The sequence below is a fragment of the Lepisosteus platostomus genome, chromosome 12, assembly GCF_059453375.1.
Source record: "Lepisosteus platostomus isolate fLepPlt1 chromosome 12, fLepPlt1.hap1, whole genome shotgun sequence".
Classification (NCBI taxonomy): domain Eukaryota; kingdom Metazoa; phylum Chordata; class Actinopteri; order Semionotiformes; family Lepisosteidae; genus Lepisosteus; species Lepisosteus platostomus.
In genome coordinates this window covers 34,476,345-34,501,602 of record NC_142622.1, presented here as the reverse complement: position 1 = coordinate 34,501,602, position 25,258 = coordinate 34,476,345, and the positions used below count along the sequence as shown (strand labels likewise).

At 39.3% G+C, this 25,258-nt stretch overlaps 1 protein-coding gene across 2 annotated transcripts in view; it reads right to left on the bottom strand.

Annotated features, from left to right (window-relative positions):
- The window catches only part of ctnnal1 (catenin (cadherin-associated protein), alpha-like 1), a 101,052-nt gene that overhangs the window by 40,423 nt on the left and 35,371 nt on the right, over window positions 1–25,258 (bottom strand). For both annotated transcript variants that reach the window (XM_088601721.1, XM_088601722.1), the window contains exon 2: window positions 2,277–2,466. In XM_088601721.1, the coding sequence (XP_088457847.1) occupies window positions 2,277–2,466 (190 nt within the window). The remainder of the gene's footprint in view (window positions 1–2,276; window positions 2,467–25,258) is intronic.

Sequence of the window (25,258 nt, the reverse complement as noted above, 5' to 3'; positions counted from 1 at the left end):
CTGTGTTATTGTAAGATGATATACAGCCTCTTCATTATCAACCACCTGTTGTTAAAAACAAACTGCAAGCCTGTTTATCATGACATATTAATAAGGCTGGCCAAGCATTGTGCATATTATCACCTGGGCCCTAGCTCTATGAAGGGCACAGAGAGAGTGTGGTGAGTACAAGACGTCTGCTGCCTTTCAGCTAAAAAGGTTCATGTCGAGACATTCTGACACTGCGGCTGAATAGCCGAAGATGGGCAGATAAATGAGATCTTCCTCTGGTTCATTTCCACAAAATTAAAACCACATGTGCTGGAGTACTCAGCTCTCATTATATTTCCTAGACAATAGCTAACAGGCAGGTAAAAGAGTTTTTGAACAAAATGACAAAAAGGAAGAGGACAGTAACGGACTGAACCGTCTCAATATTACACAATGCACACTTGACTACTAAAAACTCTAGTGAACGCATTTCTAGCAAATAGAAACTAAAAGACATCCCTTTTTGATCTTATAAGAGACAGAACCATTGTTAAATAGGAAATGCTTTGTACTTTAAATGACTAAAATTCCCAATGTCAACCACATTTTATTTTTATGAATATATTCTGTGAATCATGCCTTTTTTAATGTAAATTTTCTATTTTTACAAAAAATAAAATCTAAAAAAACGTATGCAGACTAAAACTAATTAAAACAACTACAATTAAAATAATTAAAAGCTATTAAAAGTAATCTAAAAAACAAAAGTTTTTTGTTTGTATCCTCCACCCTGTCCGACAATTTCCAGATTTCTATTTAAGAGTTACATAATGCAGGAAGAATGCTTTTGTTTTTACACTCAGTTAGATTTGTAGTGAGATGAAAAGAGAACTCCTTTGATCAAAGCTAGTGTCTGGGCTGTAACAATTACACTCTGTTCCATGGGGTAAGCTATAGTCAAACAAAGGATGATAATTTAACAAACAGTACCGTATCTTTAAGGGATAATTAGATAGGGGACACAAAACTCAAAATTATGAATAGGCATAGAAATAACTGATAATATTTAAAGTTGAAGAAAAGTAATAATAAATATTAGAAAGTCTAAGAGAGAGAAAGAAAAGGAATATTGGAATAAAAACTAAACTAAAGCTCCTGAAGAATAAACTGGCCCTAATATGATACGCTTTGAAGTATATCCTTAAACACTTGAGTCCGAAATGATGGCTTACTATTTCAGAAGTCTATGAAGGAATGAGACAGAGCTTCAGAGACAGAACTGGGAAAGAATGGATATGGATTGTAGAGACTGGAAAATAACAGTTTGAAGATATTCTGTTTGAAACTCTAAATAGGTCTGCTGCAATAGCACGTAAATTGAAGGGTAGTGGCCCAAGTGGGTTTAAAAAAGAGCTTCAACAATATGAGAGAAAAGAATGACTGAAAAGGGAACAAACCAATATAATGAACAATGGAAGGGCCAAGAGAGAATGAAAGGAATTTTGAAATTGAAGCAAAAATATGTTCTTTTCAGCATTAAAAAAAAGCAAAAGACCAGCACAGGATGAAGTATTGTGTTTCAGGGAACCACAGGACTCTCGGTAACGTTGAACGCTCTTATGGTGGAAGGCCAGCCTTTTGGCATAAAACAGGGCTGTCCATCTCCTCCCCTGTCCGGCCAGATTGTATAAGTCTCTCCAATATCTCCAGCTATTAAGTGCAAAGAAACGCGTTAACTCACCCAATCAAGTAAATAATGAGTTAAATTATATAATTAAGCGCTCTGGTGGAAAGAAAAACCTTTTGGCCTTCTAAGACCGGAACTGTGCACCTCTGGCACACTGCAGTTAGTGGGAGGAACTTGATGGCTCCTTGATTACCACTGGGTATGAAGAGTCTAAATAATGAAACAAACCACAGGCACAGATAGTCTAAAGATCTAAGGTAGAAGATTACCGACCTCAACAGTAATCTCAAGCACTCAACAACTCTGGGGGTGGTTAAAATATTCAGAACTCAACAGCAATAATAATCTGTGTGCAGTGTCTTCTTTCAAAATAAACTGGAAGGTTGCCGGTTCGTATCCTGCGGCCAGCAGACGAATCCTATGCCTTTGGGCCCCTGAGCAAGGCCCTTAACCCCGAATGCTCCAGGGACGCCGTACAATGGCTGACCCTGCGCTCTGACCCCAGGCCTCTCTCCCCGTCTATGTGTCTCATGGAGAGCAAGCTGGGGTATGGGAAAAGACAAATTCCTAATACCTGAAATTGTATCTGACCAATAAAGTGATTTCATCATAGTTTTACCTGCTCGTCGTGCTTCGTAGCAGGCAAAATTCATTTCCTCCTTGAGATCCTCGTTCTCCATGGCGATGGCCTCCCCAACGGTGACAAACCTGCCCACAGCGACATTGACAGCCTGCCCCACTCTCTGAATGGCTCTCAGTGTCTTTTCAGACTTCTTTGGTTTGTCTTTGTGGTTGATCAGGGTAGTAATCTGAAAGATGAGAAAAAGGTCAAGGCTACCCAGAATAAATCAGAGCCCTTGTTAAACTGGTTATTAATTTATTTGGTCGGTGCTGTAATTCATTGTGACTTAAATAACCAACCATTTATACAGAATGGAGCAAACTGAGTGCACTATCTTGCTCAAGGATATAACAGCAGTGCGATATCTGGGATTTGAATCCTCAAACTTCGATTTATAAATCCCCAGCCCTAACCATTAATCCACACTGTTTACCACATTGGTTGTTATAAATTGGGGAATACTGGAAAAAAAAAACCTCAGAAATGTGGTATGTATACAGTATACTGCAAAAACCTCAGTGTTATTTTATATTTAATGCTTGATGTCACCACAACCCTCACTAGACCAAGCAGACTGAAAATGGCTAGAGGTTTAATGTCCTAAAATATCACAGAAGCTAGGAAACAGCAAAAATAACAAAAAAAGCCTATTTTATAATTTGCTTTATTACTATCCAAAGACAACAGCTAATATAGATGGAGAAAAGGGTGCTATTTTATATTGAGCACACTCAAAAATCCATCCGTTTCTTTGTACTTCATGTATTTGAAACACTGTCAAAGCCAAAAGACCAGAACCAGAATGCAGTTTCTCAAGGCAGAATGGGCAACACCAGAATTGGAGGATTGGAGCACTATGGGTTGTTCTTTTCCTTCAATGGCAGATAGAATCAACAACCTAAAAACACTTTAATCAACCTTTTTTTCCCGTAAATAATTAGCTCAATTAAATAATTAAGATCAATGTGATGAAAACCAGGCCTTCACGTCTGGAATTGATCATCTTTACTATCAATTTCTACCCTAGCCTAATTTAATAAGTCCAACTTCCATTAACTGGAACGATAGTTTTCCTGCAATGAAAACTAAGTCTACGACACCCGTACTCTCAATTTTCACTTGCTCCAATTGCTTTTCATAACTGCCTGTTTTCCCAGATGCTGTTAATGATAACATTTCAAGTTTAATTCTAGGCCTGACATAACCCTGTAGTATGATACCGGACGTTCCCCCATTCTGCAAAAGGAAAGTCACTCACTCAGTGCTGCTTTTAAGCAGCCTCCCCTGCAGATGAGTTCAGTTAAACATTGCAGGAGTGCATTTCAGTGCAGTCCTAGGAGACCCAGGCTTTTGTCTCCAATCTCACCACGGACCTTATATTCCTTACTTCTAACACAGAACTGGAGTGGAAAGTGCAATTCAATTTGTTTTCTACAAGACGCACTCCAGTAACAAATATAGAGCCGTGTCAGTAATTAACAACAGAGGCAATTAATACCACTGCAACAGGCCAATCCTTTCTCAGGAAGTGTACACTGCATGCTGTCTTCAGACAGAAACAGCTGTCATGGTGACCTCTAAAGAACAAGACATCTCTTCAATAGGCGAGATGGCAGGATTAAGAATATACTCCAAAGGCAGTGGGTATTTTGAGAAAAAAGCCCAGTTACCAAATGACCTCTGATAAAAAAAAACCTTATTAAGCACATTACAGAAAACAGAAGCTAGGGCAGTGAACCAAAGAGTGAACGAACCATCTGACTCACAGAAAGCAGAGCTAAATGAGAAGTTGCTTCATCAGCATATACTGTTTAATACTGACCATACATCTGGTGAACAGCGGCTTGTATAACACGACACAGTGGGAGGAATTAGAAATCTCAAATGTCCCAAATGAGAGGGACTGACAGAAACCCTAATTAAAAGAAAGGTGCCTCAGTTTTCGCTTTCTTGGACCTTCTATATAAAATGAGTGACAGAGTGAATTTTAACAAAAACTGCATGCCATGCTACAGCAATAACCACTAAAAGACAAATTAATTAAATCTGTGCATTTTATTTCTGGCCGAGTTTGTGGTTGTAGTGAACTGAAAGATGTAAACAGTACTTCTTGAGAACATCGGGCAATAGGGGTAAAATTAATATTCTGTAACATAGGTGTATCATTTACAGCACCACGTTCTGTTTTCTCTAAATTTTACTTTTTGCCTGAAAAGCGATTCTTTTCGACTTGACGATCGGCACTGACATGCACCGACGTGGTTAACTTAACGGAGGAAGTTCCTCTATACAGATTAACACACAAAAAAAAACAAGCAGCAAGAACTCCCCCGGTAACGAGCAAACTACAGAAGCAACTGTTAAATCTTTCCTGTCTCCTACAGCCACTTGTCATCACCTCACGCTTCCCTCCCCCACAGCACAGGGCTGCAGTCACCCCAGGAAATCTGAGGGGAGAGAAAAACACAGAAGCTCTCCTCACCCCCCCCCCCCGGAAGTATCAGCCCACACTCACCCACGCGAGGTTTCCCTGCGACCCACTTAACAAAACAACCTGGGAGAGCGGCCGACATGCTAATCCAACAGCCCCGAGATATTTAGCGCTGCATTGCAGCACTCAGGCCATTGTTGGCAAGAAAATGACACAACAACCCTCTGCTGCAAGCAGGGCAGACGCTGAAGTGAAGGCAGACTACTTTAAAAGTCCTGTGACTCATCTAATTTTCATTATCCCTGGTATTGCTGCATTCTCTGGACCAATAATATACAGGTAAAGGTTCATTCCATGTTGAAAATTAAGGGAAAAAAACTCAATTTGGCTGTGCAGCCTTCTTCAGGTGTGAGGGAGATAGGGAAAGTCACAGATAAGACAAAGGGGAACAGAAGACAGATTCGGCAAGAAAGGATGGAGAGAAATGGGGAAATGGGGCATAAAGCAGGTGAGGTGAGCAGAGTTTTTTGAAAGTTTCATCCCCCCTTTCCACAGTGTTTCCTGCCTCTTCTTATTTACCTGAGACTTTTCCTCTCTCCCTCACACCTGAAGAAGGCTCCACAGCTGAAACCCTGTTTTTTTTCCCCTTTCAGCATGGAATAAACCTTTACCTGTTCCTTTGCAGCCTATGCATGTTGATGCAGCTACCTATTCAAACATATTTAATATACATACAACCCAAACAAAGAGGTGTGTGTGTCTGAGGGGTGTGCAGAGGGGTTGTGTAGAGTTTACAAAGTTCTTCACTAGATATAAGTGTATGCAGACCAATTTAAATGTCTGTTAGTGTGGACAGGGGACAGGGCGTAATGTATGAGACATTATGGTAATTCTAGAAACAAATGCTTTGCTTGTCAACTCCAAGCTAAAATCCCTATATGAAGGACTTAACATCCTACCTATCAACCTACACTTAGTCACGACCCTTAATAGCTTTACAATACAGCTGATTTCAGAGACTGCATGGAGACTCACACTCTGCATCAAATCAGTCTTCTGAACCAACATTGAAAAGGAAGACAGGATGCACAAGCTGGTAATTCACCGGTTGACTTTCGACTCACTTCAAACAAACGTTCCAATTCCCAATTTATTTCTCGGTCTGACAGGGGTGGACCTTTAACACCCAGGAGGCCCGTTCATCTCTAAATGAGGTCATCAAAAATTTATTGACTGGGCCAATTACATTTCCAATAATTATCCTCTGAAACCAAGAAGGAAAAGCAGAAAATAAAAAGCATTTTAATTGCCGCACAGCTGCAGGGCCACATGCTATTCCCAACGGGGATGGTGAATTTCTGAGTTTCATAGAGCGGGATTAAGGCCAAAGAGCCGAGAGTTGCATTTTGAAGCATTTTCCAGATATGTATAACTCGAGGTTAATGGTATTTTAAAGACTGAGAATGGCTTTAGTGCCTTTAAAAGAGTAGAGCTTATTTATGCACAAGAGCAATGAGATGCTTATTTGCATGTATGCTCCTATACAAAGACATCAAGGAAACCCCAAAAACAAAAACACAGAACAGCTGAAGCAACAACAAGTTAGATAACATCAAGTGGAGTATACCATAGGATTCATGCTGTTCAAACACCATCCCTTACTTAAGGAGCATTTTGTCTGAAATTCTTGTGTATTTACATCAAACGTAGGTTGATTAAATAAATGAAGTAATGAATGGGAAATTCCGAAACAGTTTTATAGACCGGGGATTCCATTAATGAACCAGTGTGTTTTTGTACGGGAATAACAGGAACCATCAATACAAACAGTACAACAGTTTTGACAGAAGTTCTCATGCGTTAGGGTTCGGGACCCCTGAGAGCTAAGTTAATAAGACACAGAAATAAAGAATGTAGAGTTTCCTTGCAGCTGAATCACAGGGGTCACAGACAAATAGTGTCCCCCTTGGTCGCTTGCCACTTCATTTTCAAAGTGGGGAAAAAAAAAGATTTATCGCCTGAATGAGCACAAAATAATAACGCCTCACAATGAACAATAGCAAAAAGAAGACAATGATGGCTTGATGCAGACAAAATAGCAAATAGCAATACGTTTCAAGCACAAAGCTTACCTCTAAAATCAAACTAGTTGTTGTGGTCAAATAATAGCTGGTTTAGGATAATATTTAGTTACAATAAAAGATATTTCGCAAGCTAGTACAGTAATGTAGCTGCTAGATAGCTAGCTGCTGGGGGTGGAGGTTACCACTTGGCTTAAGCTTTTTCCTGTGAGAGACCCTCAACTGACAACATGATAAATGAAGGCTGAAACAGTGCCCTTTACCTACAGTATATAAGCCAGCCAGCTATAACAACCTGCGACTCACAACTGACAACCCACTGAAGCCAAGCAGGTGTGAGCCTGGTCAGTACCTGGATGGGAGACCTCCTGGGAAAAACTAAGGTTGCTGCTGAAAGTGGTGTTAGTGGTGCCAGGAGTGGGCGCTCACCCTGCGGCCTAATGCCCCAGTTTAGCGACGCAGACACTATACTGTAAAAAGGTGGCGTCCTTCAACTGAGACATAAAACTGAGGTCCTTTCTCTCTGGGGTCATTTAAAATCCTATGGTGTCTCTCAAAAACAGTAGGGGTGGTCCCCTGGCCAAATTTCCCACTGGCCTTCACCAATCATGGCCTCCTAATAATCCCCATCTATGAATTGGCTTCATCACTCTGTTCTCCTCCCCACTGAAAGCTGGTGTGTGGTGATCTTTCTGGCGCACTATGGCTGCAGTCGCATCTAGGTGGATGCTGCACATTGGTGGTGGTGGAGGGAAGTCCCCATTACCTATAAAGCACTTTGAGTGGAGTGTCCAGAAAAGCACTATATACAGTGCCTTGCGAAAGTATTCGGCCCCCTTGAACTTTTCAACCTTTTGCCACATTTCAGGCTTCAAACATAAAGATATAAATTTTTTATTTTATGTGAAGAATCACCAACAAGTGGGACACAATTGTGAAGTGGAACGAAATCTATTGGATTTTTGAAACTTTTTTAACTAATAAAAAAATGAAAAGTAGGGCGTGCAAAATTATTCGGCCCCCTTGCGTTAATACTTTGTAGAGCCACCTTTTGCTGCGATTACAGCTGCAAGTCGCTTGGGGTATGTCTCTATCAGTTTTGCACATCGAGAGACTGAAATTCTTGCCCATTCTTCCTTGCAAAACAGCTCGAGCTCAGTGAGGTTGGATGGAGAGCGTTTGTGAACAGCAGTTTTCAGCTCTTTCCACAGATTCTCGATTGGATTCAGGTCTGGACTTTGACTTGGCCATTCAAACACCTGGATACGTTTATTTGTGAACCATTCCTTTGTAGATTTTGCTGTATGTTTGGGATCATTGTCTTGTTGGAAGATAAATCTCCGTCCCAGTTTCAGGTCTTTTGCAGACTCCAACAGGTTTTCATCCAGAATGGTCCTGTATTTGGCTGCATCCATCTTCCCCTCAATTTTAACCATCTTCCCTGTCCCTGCTGAAGAAAAGCAGGCCCAAACCATGATGCTGCCACCACCATGTTTGACAGTGGGGATGGTGTGTTGAGGGTGATGAGCTGTGTTGCTTTTACGCCAAACATATCGTTTTGCATTGTGGCCAAAAAGTTCGATTTTGGTTTCATCTGACCAGAGCACCTTCTTCCACATGTTTGGGGTGTCTCCCAGGTGGCTTGTGGCAAACTTTAGACGAGACTTTTTATGGATATCTTTGAGAAATGGCTTTCTTCTTGCCACTCTTCCATAAAGGCCAGATTTGTGCAGTGTAAGACTGATTGTTGTCCTATGGACAGACTCTCCCACCTCAGCTGTAGTTCTCTGCAGTTCATCCAGAGTGATCATGGGCCTCTTGGCTGCATCTCTGATCAGTCTTCTCCTTGTCTGAGCTGAAAGTTTAGAGGGACGGCCAGGTCTTGGTAGATTTGCAGTGGTCTGATACTCCTTCCATTTCAAGATGATCGCTTGCACAGTGCTCCCTGGGATGTTTGAAGCTTGGGAAATCTTTTTGTATCCAAATCCGGCTTTAAACTTCTCCACAACAGTATTACGGACCTGCCTGGTGTGTTCCTTGGTCTTCATGATGCTCTCTGCGCTTTCAACAGAACCTTGAGACTATCACAGAGCAGGTGCATTTATACAGAGACTTGATTACACACAGGTAGATTCTATTTATCACCATCAGTCATTTAGGACAACATTGGATCATTCAGAGATCCTCGCTGAACTTCTGGAGTGAGTTTGCTGCACTGAAAGTAAAGGGGCCGAATAATTTTGCACGCCCCACTTTTCATTTTTTTATTAGTTAAAAAAGTTTCAAAAATCCAATAGATTTCGTTCCACTTCACAATTGTGTCCCACTTGTTGGTGATTCTTCACATAAAATAAAAAATTTATATCTTTATGTTTGAAGCCTGAAATGTGGCAAAAGGTTGAAAAGTTCAAGGGGGCCGAATACTTTCGCAAGGCACTGTAAATGTAAGAAGTTATTATTAGATAACCTCTGGTACTGGTACGTGTGTTGTTGCAGTGCGCTGATTAAGAAAAAGAACAAAAAAGTAAATTAACCTGCCGATCCCAACTTCTATGCAAGAAATGAAATTCTGAAGACGTCAAAAACGGTGCTATCACCATTGCTAAAGAAAAGAGCACAGAAAACATTGCTAGAGTGATGTCTGAGACCTGTTAAACACAGACTCCCAAGAATTCTGTTTTGATTAGTTTTACTACTTTTCAAATATGTGACGCAAAAGAAATAGTTCAAACATCTTAAACGCAACGCAATCTGTTGTGTAGTGGGGCTGTTGGTGGTCAATAGCTGCCGCACATCACATAGCTCGATGCTGCACAGCAGGTGGTGGATGAATCAGGTTCCCTTTAGTATGAAAAACCCTTTGGAACTCTATAAAGAAGGATGCGACATAAAATAATTTGTGCTACTGATACTATTTTCACTTTGATGCTATTTTTATAGTGATTTCGTCAAGCATGGTTCTCTGCCAGGGGCTCCAGTTTCCTCCCACAGTCCAAAGACATACTGGTAGCTTAAGTGGCTTCTGGGAAAACTGGCCCTGGTGTGCTTGTGTTTGGGTTTGTGTTTGTTCCTGTCCTACAATGGCCTAGTGTCCCATCCAGGCTGTATCTTGCTTTGCACCCCTTGCTTGCCAGGATAGGCTCCCCCGTGACCCTGAACTGGATAAAGCGGATGAATGAATGATAAAATGGATGAATGAATGACCTGAATGAGAATAATGAGAACAGATTTTGGTCTCTTTGGTCACACACTTTGTGCCATTATTGCTTTGGTAGGATTGGACAAAGGTTTCCTTATTTAAAAAACAGAAACAGCGGTGAATATACAGTATCTTAGACTTGGAAAGGGTTCTACTCAGACTTAGACTGTTCATTCGCCATGATAGGCAAGAGATTTCTCATTGCACTTTCCTAATGCAGAGAACTGCAGTGATGCTTTAAACCTCTTCTTTCTCTACCAGTCAATGCTGATCTGTACATCCATAGCCATGGTTACCACTTACATGTTATCTAGACTAAGCATCATAAAGAGGCCCGAGTTCAAGTATGGTATTTATGAGACCAAAACACAATTCTAACTGGCTCCCATCCAAAAAAATCATCTAGGAGCCTGAACAGGAACAAGCTTGTCGTACCTTTCTCTAGAAAGCACGCTTTGTAATCACAAGCACTTCAAAGGAGTTAAAAACGATCTTGTTTTCTTACAGAAGCTTGATGCTTAATTGCACAGGGCCTTTAGCTAATGGCTTTTAAAAAAGCAAATGCAGGTGGCAGATATTGCCCAAATTGCCAGCTGAATCCCATCTTTCATTTCCCTCAAGAAAGATTAACATATGGGCTGCATGCACTCTGTAAACAGAGATGATGCAGAAAGGAAGGAAGAGGAAAAATACTAACAGAACCACGGGAGGGACAACCTGCTCCTGGAGGGATTTTTTCAAAAGCCATTTTTAAAACATGGGCCTTGGCCATTTCTGTTTAATAATAATAATAATAATAATAATAATAATAATTGCTTACACTTATATAGCGCTTTTCTGGACACTCCACTCAAAGCGCTTTACAGGCAAATGGGACTCCCCTCCACCACCACCAATGTGCAGCCCCACCTGGATGATGCGACGGCAGCCATAGTGCGCCAGAACGCTCACTACACACCAGCTATCAGTGGGGAGGAGAGCAGAGTAATGAAGCTACTTCATGGATAGGGATTATTAGGCTCCCATGATTGGTAAGGGCCAATGGGAAATTTGGCCAGGACGCCGGGGTTACACCCCTACTCTTTTCGCGAAGCGCCCTGGGATTTTTAATGACCACAGAGAGTCAGGACCTCGGTTTTACGTCTCATCCGAAGGACGGCGCCTGTTTACAGTATAGTGTCCCCATCACTATAATGGGGCATTAGGACCCACATGGACCGCAGAGTGAATGCCCCCTACTGGCCCCACTAACGCCTCTTACAGCTGCAACCTTAGTTTTCCCAGGAGGTCTCCCATCCAGGTACTAACCAGGCTCACACCTGCTGAGCTTCAGTGGGTTGCCAGTTGTGAGTTGCAGGGTGATGTGGCTGTTTGGCGTTCTGACAATTTCAAACTACCCCTTATGGCAGAAGAACCTCAACCTCTTGTACCAATGATCACTGCTAAATGACCTACATCATAGTTTAAAACCAAAAGGCAGATACTCATTCTGGGCCCCTAGGGAACAGCTTCAAATAAAGTCATGCACAATCGCATCCACTACTTGACTGCTAACAAAAACAACAGCTAATTCTTTCAGCTTTTCCAAATATTCGATTTAGCCAGTCCTTGTGAAATCCTGGCAGAAGGTTGAGCATGCTTGACTGACATTTGAACTTAAAAGGCATGTGCAGTGCTGGTTTGGTTTGTGAGTTTCTGTAACAAACATCTTTAAGTACTAAACGTAAGAAAATGTTTGAGAGGCAAAGTATGATATTGACTATTAAAGACAGCAGACAAAGTGAAAATGTTGTTTGATGTGCCTAAAGAAATTAGGTATAATGATTCAACTGCTGTTATTTCCCATGTCAGCACTTTAGATACACAGTGTAGCACTTTTCAATAATGAAAAATTTGCTCATTTTTTTAACCCTCATCAGTGGACTTTTTAACATGACAATATGTTATTTTAATATTTGTATTCCTATCTAATGTGTCAATAGGAATAGCACAATGAGCTTCATATTCTCTGTCAAGCCATGATTAGCTTTTTATTTAGATTTAGATTGAAGTACAAGTTAAAAAGCACTTAGCATAACATTAACACTTGTGTGTTTATATTTGACGTCATATCAGAGCCAAACTGTTTCAAACATGCTCTGTAATTTTCAGAGTGACAGGCACAGACTGATAATTATACTTTGGTGCTCTGCCAAACCACCCAATTTGTCTGAATAATTGTAGAGATGGTGAAAATATTACAGAAATTTTAAGATTACGAAAAAAAGTAATACATTTTCATAGAGGTTGGTTCTAATGTTGAAGCACAGCTTTACAATATAATAGAACAAGTATAAATTCACCATGGAATTTAAGATGAGATGGAATTAGTTTTTGATAAAACCATGCTTCTTCCCTTATACAGAGAAGGTTTCTTCTTTCTCTTTCTCTTGGATAACATCTTAAAAATGCTGAGAGTTATGAGAAACATGCAAATTAAACAGGGATGACTGTATCACCTTTCTATGTAGAAACTATCGAAACTATTTGCTATTTGACAAAACAACTAAAAATATTGATTTTCAAACAATTGCATGTCTGGAACTGACACCTAGTTGGCCCTCAGTATATAAGCGAACGAGACAATGTTCAGCTTAAAACAACATCTGTGTTATTTGTCTAAGGGTTAACAAATGATGTCAACTTTTGACAACTCGCATAAATTGGAAGAATCTGGTCCACCAAACTAAGTTAGTGAGATGACACTTTTATCAGTTGTGGCTTCATTTGCCCAGAAAGCATAGCAAATCAAATTACTGCCTTGTGTTATCTCCACACACACTGATGCAAGAATGTTCTGCTTCATTATTCTATCTCCAATTTCTTAATTCAATTTCGCTGCTCGTCCCTAGTTTTTCCTCCTAATTAGGCCGTCTCATGTAGTGCCACATTTCTGCCTGTCCTCCTATACATACACAGAAGCAATTAAAGAAACAACCCATCTTTTAATTTGTTCGATGCTGCTCATTAGAAGTAGTAATCATAATACAAACCGAGTGTGCAAGAAATTAATGGAGAGGAAAAATGTAGTTTCATATACTTTTCCATGGACGGAAAAAAAAAATCACAAATTTTGTATTAGAATTTCATTGACTGATTAACCACAACTATAGATTTTTTGTGTTGAGCTGCTCAACACCTCAAGTAAAACCTATGATTTATTGTGTTCTAAATGGCACAAATTGTATGGTGTCTGAATCCTCAAAAACGAAAGTCATATATGTGAATAAGGCTTGCTTTTACAAGGCCATTTTTTTATCAGCTAAACCCACAATTCTGTCTTGTATTCATTCCTTTTGACCTCCTGTTTAATTCCAATTACACATTTCTAACACTTAGAATTCATTTTTACCTTCAGCTTAAATGTAGGCATTCCAGTTATTTATTAAAAAAAAGAGGGTCGTGTAGGAAAAGCACACCAGTCCTTTGTCAGGAGAAACTGACAAAACAGCTCTGAGCAGTTTGTGTTGGTTTAAGTGTCTGGAAAGCAGCTTTTAGAATGATTTCAAAATAAATCGTTCCTGGCATTTACATAAGACAGAGTATTAGGTTTTGCTTTTGCTTAAATGGCGAAAGAACTCAGGAAAAGGTCCCACCTGGTCCAAACAGTATCTTGGTTAGACTCCTAGGTTAAAGAAGCCTCAAGTCAGATGTGTTTCCTGGCCTCATGATTGGATACCTTAGATCTCATTTAGCACATCCTCGCAGTTAAAAGTCATCAGCTGGTTAGATCATGCTTGAGATCCATCTCTTGGTTTAAATTACCGTTTAGAAAGGGAAAATGTGTTGGGGGAGAGGCACAGTTAGACCTCCCTTGGAATGCTCCACCAGCTAGGGAGCTAGATTGTTATCCTGAAAGTTGGAAAGGGTGGGGCAAACACTTGCAGTCTGGCTTTAGATGTGGAAGGAGAGTATCATGGTTATGGCTCCCTACAGTGTAGGGAACACTAGGGAACACTATCTGAGGCTCATGGTTACAGAAGAGAAAACTGGGTGAGGAATGGGAACTTCTTCTTAAGTATGCTGAATGTATAGGATTTACATTTTTTCCAGAGGTTAGAGAGGGAGTGGGTGCTCTTAGGTAGGAGTCCTATCAGCAGCAGTTGGGTCAGGATGAAGGAATCCCCATCACGGATTAGATAAAAGGAAACTGAGTAGACTAGGTAATGACCCTCTTCTACAGATCTGTCATTGAGGTTTTTTTTTACCTTTTCCATCACCGTGTGGTATGCCAACACTTCTGCCCAGGACAAGAAGCAGCTAGAGTGAGTAGTGTTTATCCCCTACGAAACTGTAAGACGTCATCTTTTCTCCGTGAACTCACTCTACCTCTCCAGACTGAAACTCAAAGCTCTAAAAATCCTTGCCAACGCTTTCCACCCTACGAATTCTCTGTTTACTTTCCTTCCTCTGATAAGTGGCTCCGGTCTATCAAGACAAGGACCTCTAGGTTCTGTAACAGCTCCTACCGGGAGGATGTGAGATGCATAAACTCCGCACTTTCATTTTGACATTTAAGTGCAGCTCATTTGTATTCTACCAGGCCCCACTGTTACTTATCTCACTGTTATGTATTTATTTTATTAATGCACTGCTGTGTGTTTGGGATGGTTTGTGAATGTGCTGGGTGGATGCTCTCTACTATCATCTTTACATTTTATATTTGCATCGCATGTCTTTAACTGAGCTCGCCAAACCAAATTCTATACAATTGGTTGTTATGGCAAGTATTGAACTCAAACTAAGTCAAGAAGAAAGCAACAGCAAACCTGACTACTGCTGTGTTACGGGTGCTGGAATTGGTTATTGAGAAGCATCCCTGTCTACACAGGATTAGCCAGGCAGGTCTGCAAAACAGATTTAAGTTAAACAGGTTATATTACAGGTTAACGAAGAACAAGGGAGAGAAGACAGGGGTTTTGGGTTCTGGGGTTTTCAACACCCACGTGGATGCGCCTGAAAGACTTAAATCTGCTGGCTATAAAAAGAGGCGGCTCTAAGGGATCCATGACTGCTGGTTAAAAAGGGAAACAGTAGCCAGGGAGCACTCCCAGAAACCGGAACTGAGAAAGGGATAGCTCTTGGAAGGCAGCCTGAGGAAGGAAACCCTGTCTCGGTGAGGTAACGGAGAAATTCCCTGGGAAGGGAAATTCCGGTTATTGATAATCCCAGAGGGGGTTATGTCAAGAAATAACTAAAGGTTAGGCTGAGAGAAAATGGTTTTGGTGCTGCAAAAAGGAAAAAAACAAAAAAACTAATGGTTAAAGAAAGAAAACAGGTTAGAGAAAGGAGACAAAGTTTTGGCTCTGGAGGTACTGCAGTCCTACGCCTTTATCACCGTCTCCCAGAGCTGCAAAGTCCCAGGACTGTGGAAGAAATATCCATCTGCAAGTCAACTGAAAAACCGCACATAATTTGCGTAACTGGGAAATCACAAGCTGCAAATGGCTGAGGCTGCAATGGCACTCAGCCAGCAACAAGCTGTGCACCTTGTATACTGATTTACTATACACATATAAAGTAAAAAATACAAATTAACAATTTTCAAATATTGACATACTTTAGTATGTGATTTTAATACACAATTCAATTATGGCACTGGTGTTCTCTGCACGTATACAGCACTTCTCTATCTGAACAACCCGAATTCTATTTCACAAGAATTATTCCAAATCTCACTTGTTTTCAACATGTGTTCCTAGGTTAAAATTGCTTCTATATAAAATAAGTTGGCAAAGTTTAATTCTTTCAACATGATCCGAAGGAATGGTCTCGACAATTAAACCTGCTTTTGATTTTACATAACTGTCATAATATTTTATTTTACTACAGTGGTTTTCACATCAAGCATGTCTTATTTCCTAAGCTCTGAAGGGAACAGAGGTTTATAGAGTACAGGATTTGTAATTGTGTACCACTATTGGTGAATCAGCAGATGCTCACTTTTAAGGGCTTGAACGATTTGACTGCTGACTTCCTCAATCAACTGTTAACTGTTAACAGGCCAGCAGACATATCACCCTGCAGCTCACAACTGGCAACCCACTGATGCTTAGCAGGTTTGAGCCTGGCCTGTACCTAGATGGGAGACCTCCTGGGAACTTTGCTGCTGGAATTGGTGTTAGTGGGGCCTGTAGGGGGAGCTCACTCTGTGGTCTGTGTGGGTCTTAATGCCCCAGTATAGTGACAGGGACACTATACTGTACAAAGGCAATGTCCTTCGAATGAGATGTGAAACCGAGGTCCTGACTCTCTGTGGTCATCCCACATTTCTCAATGCATTTCTCAAAAATATGGACCACTTCAGAATAAACTTGTGAAACCAGAGGACACAATGGAAACTAAGGGTAGCACACTTAAAACTATGAAAACGGAGCACTTCTTGGAGTAGGGGTGTAACCCCCTGTGTCCGGGCCAGATCTCCCCCTGGCCGCTACCAGTCACGGTCTCCTAACAATCCCCACCTATGAACTGGCTTTATCACTTTGCTCTCCTTTAGCTCTCCATTACCTGCAAAGCACTTTGAGTGGAGTGTCCATTATTATTATTTAGGATCAGATGCCCATTGCAGACACTGCTGTACAATATCAGAATGAATATGTCTAAATATGTTTTACAGTTACATCAGACGTCTCTCAAAACCTCATGGCTTTGACTGGATCAGCATTCAAACTGAGCCTCTGCTGTCCTCCCACCGGTAACACAGTTACAAGCAGGAGAGGTCGAGATAGGCCTAGACGCAATGCTAGCAAGGCACTGAACACTCAGGCTCCCATTACATTGCCATCATCTTATTAGCAGTAGTCAATCCAACCACCCAAAGAGAACAACACGTGGACACTCACAAAACATGAAAAAGGTGCCACCGTGCCCTCTAGACAGAGCAAACATAAGGAACTAGAAACTACTACAGGTTCATGTTCATGTGATATTGTCTATGAGGAGTCAAATACACCCCGTGAAGTATTTAAGGAAATGATTACTTGTTTAGGACTTCCGAAGGCAGCAGAGTTCATGTTACCCCACATAATGTCCTAAAAAAGTGCTTCATCTACTAGAATCCGGTTTTCTGATAGCAGTGAGTTGACTAGCACAGGTGCTACTCTTGCATATCTTTTCAATACAAAAGCAATTGTGAAATAGTAAAACAACCAGAGCAGACAAAACGGTTCAAAAACTGTACTGGGAACGTGAGCACTAACTGGGCTAACTGGGAGGAGAAGTACCGCTGCCCCTTTCAGACCAAAGCAATGGAAGCCAAAGACCCATCTCTCCCCTTCTGCAGCTCAGACTCATCAGGGTGTCGATGAATCTCCCGTTCATGACATCAAAGACTGAATGACTGCTGTGTGCATAAACTGTGCCTCATACCTTGATCAGTCCAGGCGATAATTCATAACCATTAAGTACCTAGAGGCAAAGACTCACAGTTAGATACACTGCAAGCTCAAAACATCTTTTTGTAGAATACTCAGCTCTTCTTTGTTTTATACACAGGTATAGCATGTTGTAGGCTATTGCCAATTTTTCTTTAGTTCAAGGGCCTCTGTCACTTAAGTCCCAAATAATTCTATGGAAGACAAACGAAAAAGTGAAACACAAATGATCAGAAAATATCCCTTATTGCAAAATAAAGCTAATTACAAAAAAAGAAAACCTTCTTTATGGGCAACAGAACAGCTGCTCCAATGGAGAAGGTAACAGGAATAAACCATACTGAATCTGATTTTTTAATACAATAACTCAGTTATTGGAGTTTTTACATTTTAAGCATACACAGATGTTTAAAAAACACAGGGAAAAGTGCAAAAATAAAACCTTATGTTCCGCACAGAAAGCGTGGCAGCTTGGAAAAGAACATCAGAAGAAAACAAATTTAAATCATACATATTTATTCTGACCTACTCTGGTATCTTGTGATAAGGCCAAAAACTATTTTAGCAGTTTGCCTCACTGTTCAAACAGTAACGTATAAAAAATGCATTTTAGCAGTGTTTGCAAAAATGCAATGAAACTTCAATTATCTGTGATTTGTAGAACATTTCTCCTTGAAAATGAATTCCAAATCAAGTGTGACTGTGTGTCTATACATACATTTAAAACATTATGTTTAAATATTTTTGCATCCTTAATCATTTTTCTTTAATATATGCATACATGCTATCCTAAGTAGATAGTTAAATTAAAAATGGAAAATGTTTCACTCTCTAATTAGTTCAGTCAGTTAAATGGGGCTAGTTCCTTTGACGGAAAGAGAGAACATCACTACATTTGCTAAATAATAACTGGAGAGCAGTTGATAAAAACATATTCTATTTCTTTATCACCACTGGGTCATAGGAAATTCCTTGGGATTAGCTTTGTAAGACAAAAGTTTAGCTGTCAGGGTTGAACAGGCACTTGGCCTAGTCAAGACACCACAAGTAATTTTAGATCTTATTGTTTTACGGGCTATCAGTAATAAGTAGCTGTCCTTTGCACTGAAAGCTGTCATTAACTAGTAGCTATCCTTTTCCATGAAGCCTAACCTTGGAAAATTAAGATATGTCAGGCTTGTAGACAATATATGGCTCAAGGCATATACAGCCAGACCAAGACACCTTCTGAACAAACTAATAATTAACTAGAGGTTTTTTTTTGTGCATAAAATCAAATCGACAAGTGTATCCTTACATATTTTATATATGTATACCGGGCACAGTATATCACCAATTCATGAAAAAATGTGAAAACTAAAGAAGGTTAATGCTTAAATGCATTTAGAAGTAGAAGTGCTTTTCTTGAACCTCAAATAATTTAAATTCTTTGAAAATATACACTATTTTCAGTCCTTTGTACTCTTTGGAAATACATGATGGACTCTTATGGCCAGAATGAGTCAGAAATGATCTGCACATACTTGTAATGTTCCATCTCCTCCAGTGGCTATATTCTAATTTCTGATTTGCAGGTCAGTGTGTGGTTAAAATAAACTTCAGGGCTGAATTCATTAGTATGCCATAAGAAAATGTAGGGCACAGGTTCGAGTCCCGCCAATTTTTGTTATTAGAAATGTACTTGAAAAAGTATTTAAATTTAATAAGCATGATTTGAAAGGAGTAACTGAATAACACAAAAAGATTTTTAATTCACCTGAAGAATAAGCTTTACGACTGATGTATAGCCTCCAACTGGAAATTGAAATTATTTGATTGTAGTGTTGATTTATAGATGTTCACACGGTCTCTAAGAGCAAAGCAACCCAGACAGAAATAGTAAATTGATCAAACAATCACAAGTTGTCCTCACATACTGCCAGGTTACAAACCTCAGGATTCTTAAGAGGAATGATAACTTGGAAAGTGTGCTCCAATAGTAGTCTCAATAAAACCGTGCTACAGAAACAGTGGTTGCCACTTAAATTTCATGCCTCACTAAATTCCTCAGCCCCAATCCATCAGTTTGGATATAATCAAACCCCACAAGCTACCATTACATCAACATTTGAGTATTACAATTAAAATAGCAGGAACAAGTATTGTACACACTGAAGCTTGATTTTGGCTCATAGTAATAAAGAATACACAACTGTACTATACTGTAGTTTAAGCACATACTGCACACTCAAAACAACATCTTTAGATTATTACAAGTTTTAAAAGCAGTATTATTCCAAAGGTTTCCTGTACCCAAGCTTATGAAATAATTTCTTTCCTCCTTCCAAACTGCTGGCCAATCATGCCAGACCAAGCTGGCCAACACAACAGAGTTTGACAAATCACCTGCTCTTAACATTTTCACAAAAATTGATGATAAAACGCGCATCATTTCATGCAATTTAAATAAAGGTATCTCTGTTTCAAATAATTAGAATTGAATGAACTTGCTAAAAACAGGAAAAGTGTTTCCTATTTTTCTAGTTTCTCCCCTCAACTCATTACAGCACTTGCACTGTGATAACCTTCGCAAAGCTGTATCATCACAAGAACTTGTTTTTGAGGAAGCACAACTGTTCTTATGAATCACTGTCATGCTTTTAATGTTGGTGGTAAAAGATCTAGGTTGTTGGTGTTTAATGCTCTGATATGACAAATAGAATTTTGTGAATTAATTCATTTCTAATTCCCTAAAGCTGAGATCTTTCCAGAAATGTCTGGCCTATGATCTGTACAGGTTTGAATTACATACTGAGAAATACCACCCCAGTCCATTCGCATTGGCAGAGAAAGTGACCCAATAAAAATGAAGCTGTTTAAAAATACTTTATTTATTCTTGATAAATTTAGAAGATTGACATTCTGCCAAGTGTCTGTGGCCATATTTTCAGATGGGTTTCTGCCCTGCAGATAAAGTGACGAAGATACAACTTTGATCCAATTAAATGCACAGACATTATAAACAGTAATTAATGGCTTAATGCAATTACTGTATAACACATTCATAAAGAACTAAAATCAATCCATGCCTATTTTAGAAATGAAAACATAAAAAGTGGGCAAACGTACTCAGTATTTAAATCAATTTGTTTCTAAGATTCTATTTGAAGAATCATGTTATATTTTTTTATTTAAAAAATCCTGCTGGCAGTTAAGAGACATTTCAAGAGAGTGAGTTATCTTGCTTCCCAATTTCCAGTTAAACAGAACAAGACTTCACAGAGATTCATCCTAAGGACACCTAGAAGAGCTCAAGTAACCAATATGTTTGATTCAAACCAGAAACCCAACACTGTTAACAGGTCTATATAAAGGAACTTCATTTCCTTTGTGTTAGATAACCTGGGAAATAAGCAAGACAGTAAATATTTGTCCCTAAAGAGAGTATACAGTTGGTGGCCTACTCTACTGTACAGTATGTTATGAACAATATGCTGACAGGAGACCAATTCTATCAGCAATTCACATTTCAAACATGAATCCAATTAGTGGCAAATCGCTAAGTAAAGGAAAAGTGATGAATAATTCTCACTGTGGTATACTGCTTGGGTAAACTTTCTAAGCACAATCAGCAGATAAAACCTAAAATGCAATCAAGGAAGAACACATTCATAAAACTGAAAATAATCTAAGGCAAAAAAAGTCTTTACAGGAAATAAGTGTCAAAAAGACATGTTTATATATTGAAGCAGAATGTGTTTATTTGAATTGAATTTAAATGTTAATTGCTGATGTGGAGACACCTCAAATTGTAGAGCACAACTGACAAATGACCACCAGGGCTTAGCGACTTCATTTTGGCCTGAGGTGTTTCATGCTTGCAGTATAGCAGTGACCCTTGGAGCACTGGTCATTATGAACAGCAGAGACCCATGTAGCAGTGAACACTAGGTGAATCCTTCTTTAAAGGGAAACTGCAGTCCTAATTTCTCAGACCAATTATTAAATCTCGGTAACAAAATAAATTGTGATGTTATAGAAAACTTTCAGAACTTTTGAATTAGGCACAAAATCGTGAAGTTTGTGTAAGTCGCCATGTTATCGCAAACCCATGGTCTCACCACGGGTGAGAACGAGAGTTCCCAGGAATTGCGACATAAAGGGGCCTTTCTTGCTCACTAGTCACTGTAATGACTAATGTAAAGCGATGTACAAGCGAATATATACAGGTTGTGCAACAGACATCTGTAGTATTACATAGTATTTGTGGGTACCATGACCCATAACAGGAAGAAGTGAATGTCATGATGTAATGATAGAATCATGAAGAAATGTCAAGATGGATGGAAAAGCCTTAGATATGTGCTCTGACTTTCTGATGATTGATATATTGGCCTCGTCAGCACATTTTGGAATAGAAAAAAATGTTTTAATCTTCAGTGTGCAGGTTGCCTACAAACTAAGTTGATTATAAAGTGACGATAACAATAAAATAAATGTAAATACCCCCTTTATAAAAAAAAAACCCTCATATTAAAATTGTTCATTTTAATTACAGCCATTCGGCAAGTGTAATTTGAATGTTCTATAATAATTTTCACCAAATCTGAAATGTCAGCATTCCCCAAACAGTAACTCTGCTACCAGAATCACTAAAATGTCCCAGGGCTCTCAAGCTAGTGCAGAAACTAGCGGGCTTAGAGTGTTGCTTCAAAGCAAAATGTGATCAGACTTTTTCAGAATTGGAAAAAAAAGATCGATCTTTTCACTATAGCATAAGGATAAAATAAATGAAAAACTTAAAAAGAGGTGCACCAAAAAACTTTTACAGTTGTCCTGCAAGCTAAGTAAATAACCAAATACTCCACTGCTGTAAAGAGACTTAAAGTGTTTGGTTTCATTCCATAATAATGTTCTAACAAACCTTTAGAACGTGTGCATGACAAAAAATTAGCAGAAACTACAAAATGCAAACTTAATAATAATAGACTTTCTTTTATAAAACACGTTTAAAAGAAGCATCACAAGGCCCTTTACAGTAGGTGTAAGGACACCAAATTACAGAACTAACATATAACAAACGCAAGCAGTAAGAGATGAAGCATAGATATATGGTCATTATAGCAGACCAAGACATTTCTTAAATAAAAGCCTTTCTGAAAAGAGAGGTTTAAGCCTAGATCTAAATACACTAAGGGTGGGTTACTCTGATATCCTTGGGGACAGAATTGAAGAACTCAGGGGTATAAGCAAGAAAGCCCTCCCACCCATGAGTTTTGCAAAGTTTTGAGAAGGCTGGAGATGAATAACATAGAATTAAAGGAACCTTCTCGCTCTTAAGAATAAAGCAGGAGTTGAATAAAGCCTCATTGCACATATGAACAAGTGAAGCCTGCAGCTTTCAGACATGGTACACCAGATTGCTCCCAATTCACACTCCCCAAACTGTACACATTCCACTGTAGTGATTACTCACTCACTTCATCCCTGTAGACAGGTCTGTGATTGACTGGCTTTAGATGAAAAGATGTTTACTCAGTTTCAGCTTTCTCCTGATTCGCTAAAACAGGTGCTTGTCTCTTGGTGAAGAAATGTGACACATTATGAGTTAAAACATCTGCTTTAACATAACATGTACCATAACTACGCGTGGAAATGGGGAAGACCGCGTTAAAAGGTTTGCTCTGAAGCTCAAGGGAAAAACTCTTGTGGTGGTGTTGTGAAAAGTTACTACATACAGTTTAACTTGTACTGCAGAATTGGTTACTAACTGCTGGATATTAAAAAGCTCATTCAATTATAAACAAAATTATAATACAGGTCATTATAATTATCATCAAACATTTATATTATATTCTATTTTATAACACTCCTATGATTTACCATGTTTTGATTTTAAAATATTCTGCAATTAAAATGTCAAGGAGGTAACTATCAGACCAGAGACTTAAAACACATCTTACATTGCTGGCTCTTAGGCAAACAGGTTTCAAAAAGTTCCAGTCTTTCTCGCACTCCAATTTGTTTTTAGAAGATTTACATATATAAAGCCATGTATTATAGGGTGAAAGCACTGCTCCAGAACCATACAGATGCCTTAGGAGTGGTCTGGCCTCTGATGCAGGCCAGAAAGTTTGACAAAAACCCATAATGACAACTTTCAAGTCTCAAGACCAGTGAGTCCAGGCAGTTGCAAAAAGATCCTGTGACCACGGACGACAGGAATGTTAATCGTCTTGGATTTTACTAAACTATTTTTGAACAAAGAACCAAAAAAAAAATAATTCCACTGTATTATTTTTCCTTCAAGAAGTAAAGGGCAGGGCAAATAACCACACGAGTTAAACTGCTCTAAATGTGAAAGAAGCCGTTAATACCTTTTCAACAGCACATTATGGATGGTGTACAGCTGCTAACCCACACACTGTTTTCCAGTCACATTGGAATCCAGTGGTTCAGCAAAAAGTCAAGCGCTACATGCCATGGGTTAAAGTTATTAAATACAAATATTTCACAGTGACACCTACACCTACACTTTCTTTACAGAATTCCTATATCTTAGCGATTGCTTATGGAAGTGTGTGAAAAACAGGACCTTTAGCAGTCATTAGCACCCACCATCTAGAAATAAGTCCATGGTGCGATACAAATGGAATAAACTATCTAACAAAGATGTTGAAGGGTCTGATGAGAAATGGCTGAATGAGGTCCTTGAATCAATTAGTTACTGGCTGCCAAAAGACTGACCAAATGGATTCCTCTCGTTTGTTCTTAAGTCAAGCCATAGTAACATAGTAACTAAAATATTTGTTCTGTACAACATGCAGCACTGTTTTCTGTTACTGTCCAGCTGTTATTTCATCACTTCAGTTTTTACACTTAAGTCTCTAGAACACTTTTTTTTGTGCCATGAGTCAAAGGTTTCCTTTTTTATCGATATTGCCAGGAAAAATGCTGAACACACTTCCCCACTGCTTCCCACACAAAGTGGCATTTTTTCCATGGAGCTCTCCAAATGCAGCACTAATTACTGCCCAAGAACATCTGCAAGACTAATCGCATTAGGTGACTGTGCCTCACAACCATGATTGTTTAACACGATAGAACATGTATCCTCTGTGCTGTTCTTCCAAAATGTTATGTAATGTTTTTACTTGATTGTGTAAAGAGGACTGAGAGAGCTCTGAATTTCAAAGGGGCTTTCAAAAGGGTGTTCAATTGCAAAACAAACGCCTTCCTCTGTTCCTTCCTTCCTTTTAAGCTTTGAAAAGCAGGTGGATTTTACAATTAACCATGTATCTCCTCCTCTCCTTTGTAACACTTATGTTCAAGACAGACATCTTTTCACTGTGTGAAAGTAGACTCAAAAACAACATGTTAAGGGACTTTTAGGTGTAAAAGAAGGGAACATTTGGTTAAGCCTCCACATCATCTTCGTCAGTGATTACAATCTTTGCAGGGCTTTTTGCTTAAAGTTTGACCCCACAGTTATAATAGGCCCAATACACATTCACCCACTCAAGCACACATTTTTGTTATTTCTGTACTTGTCAGGATCTCCCCTTCACTCCCAGTGACTCTCATTCTATTATTGTTCTACATTTTGGAGGTTAAATATTTTTACATTTAACTTGTGAGGAGTGACTTATGATCCTAGTTATCTTGATGGCTTAATATATTTTAACTTAGTGCAGGGCTTATATTCCGTACATTTGTTAGGTCTGTTTTGCTGAAAACAGACTGCAACATTATACTCTTCAATTGCTTATGTGTGTACAGCAGTCACAATGTCCACAATTCTGCCCTTTTGTTCTGGGCAGCTGAAAATGAAACAAAATGATAACATGTAATAGCAATTTAAAGGTAACTAGAAA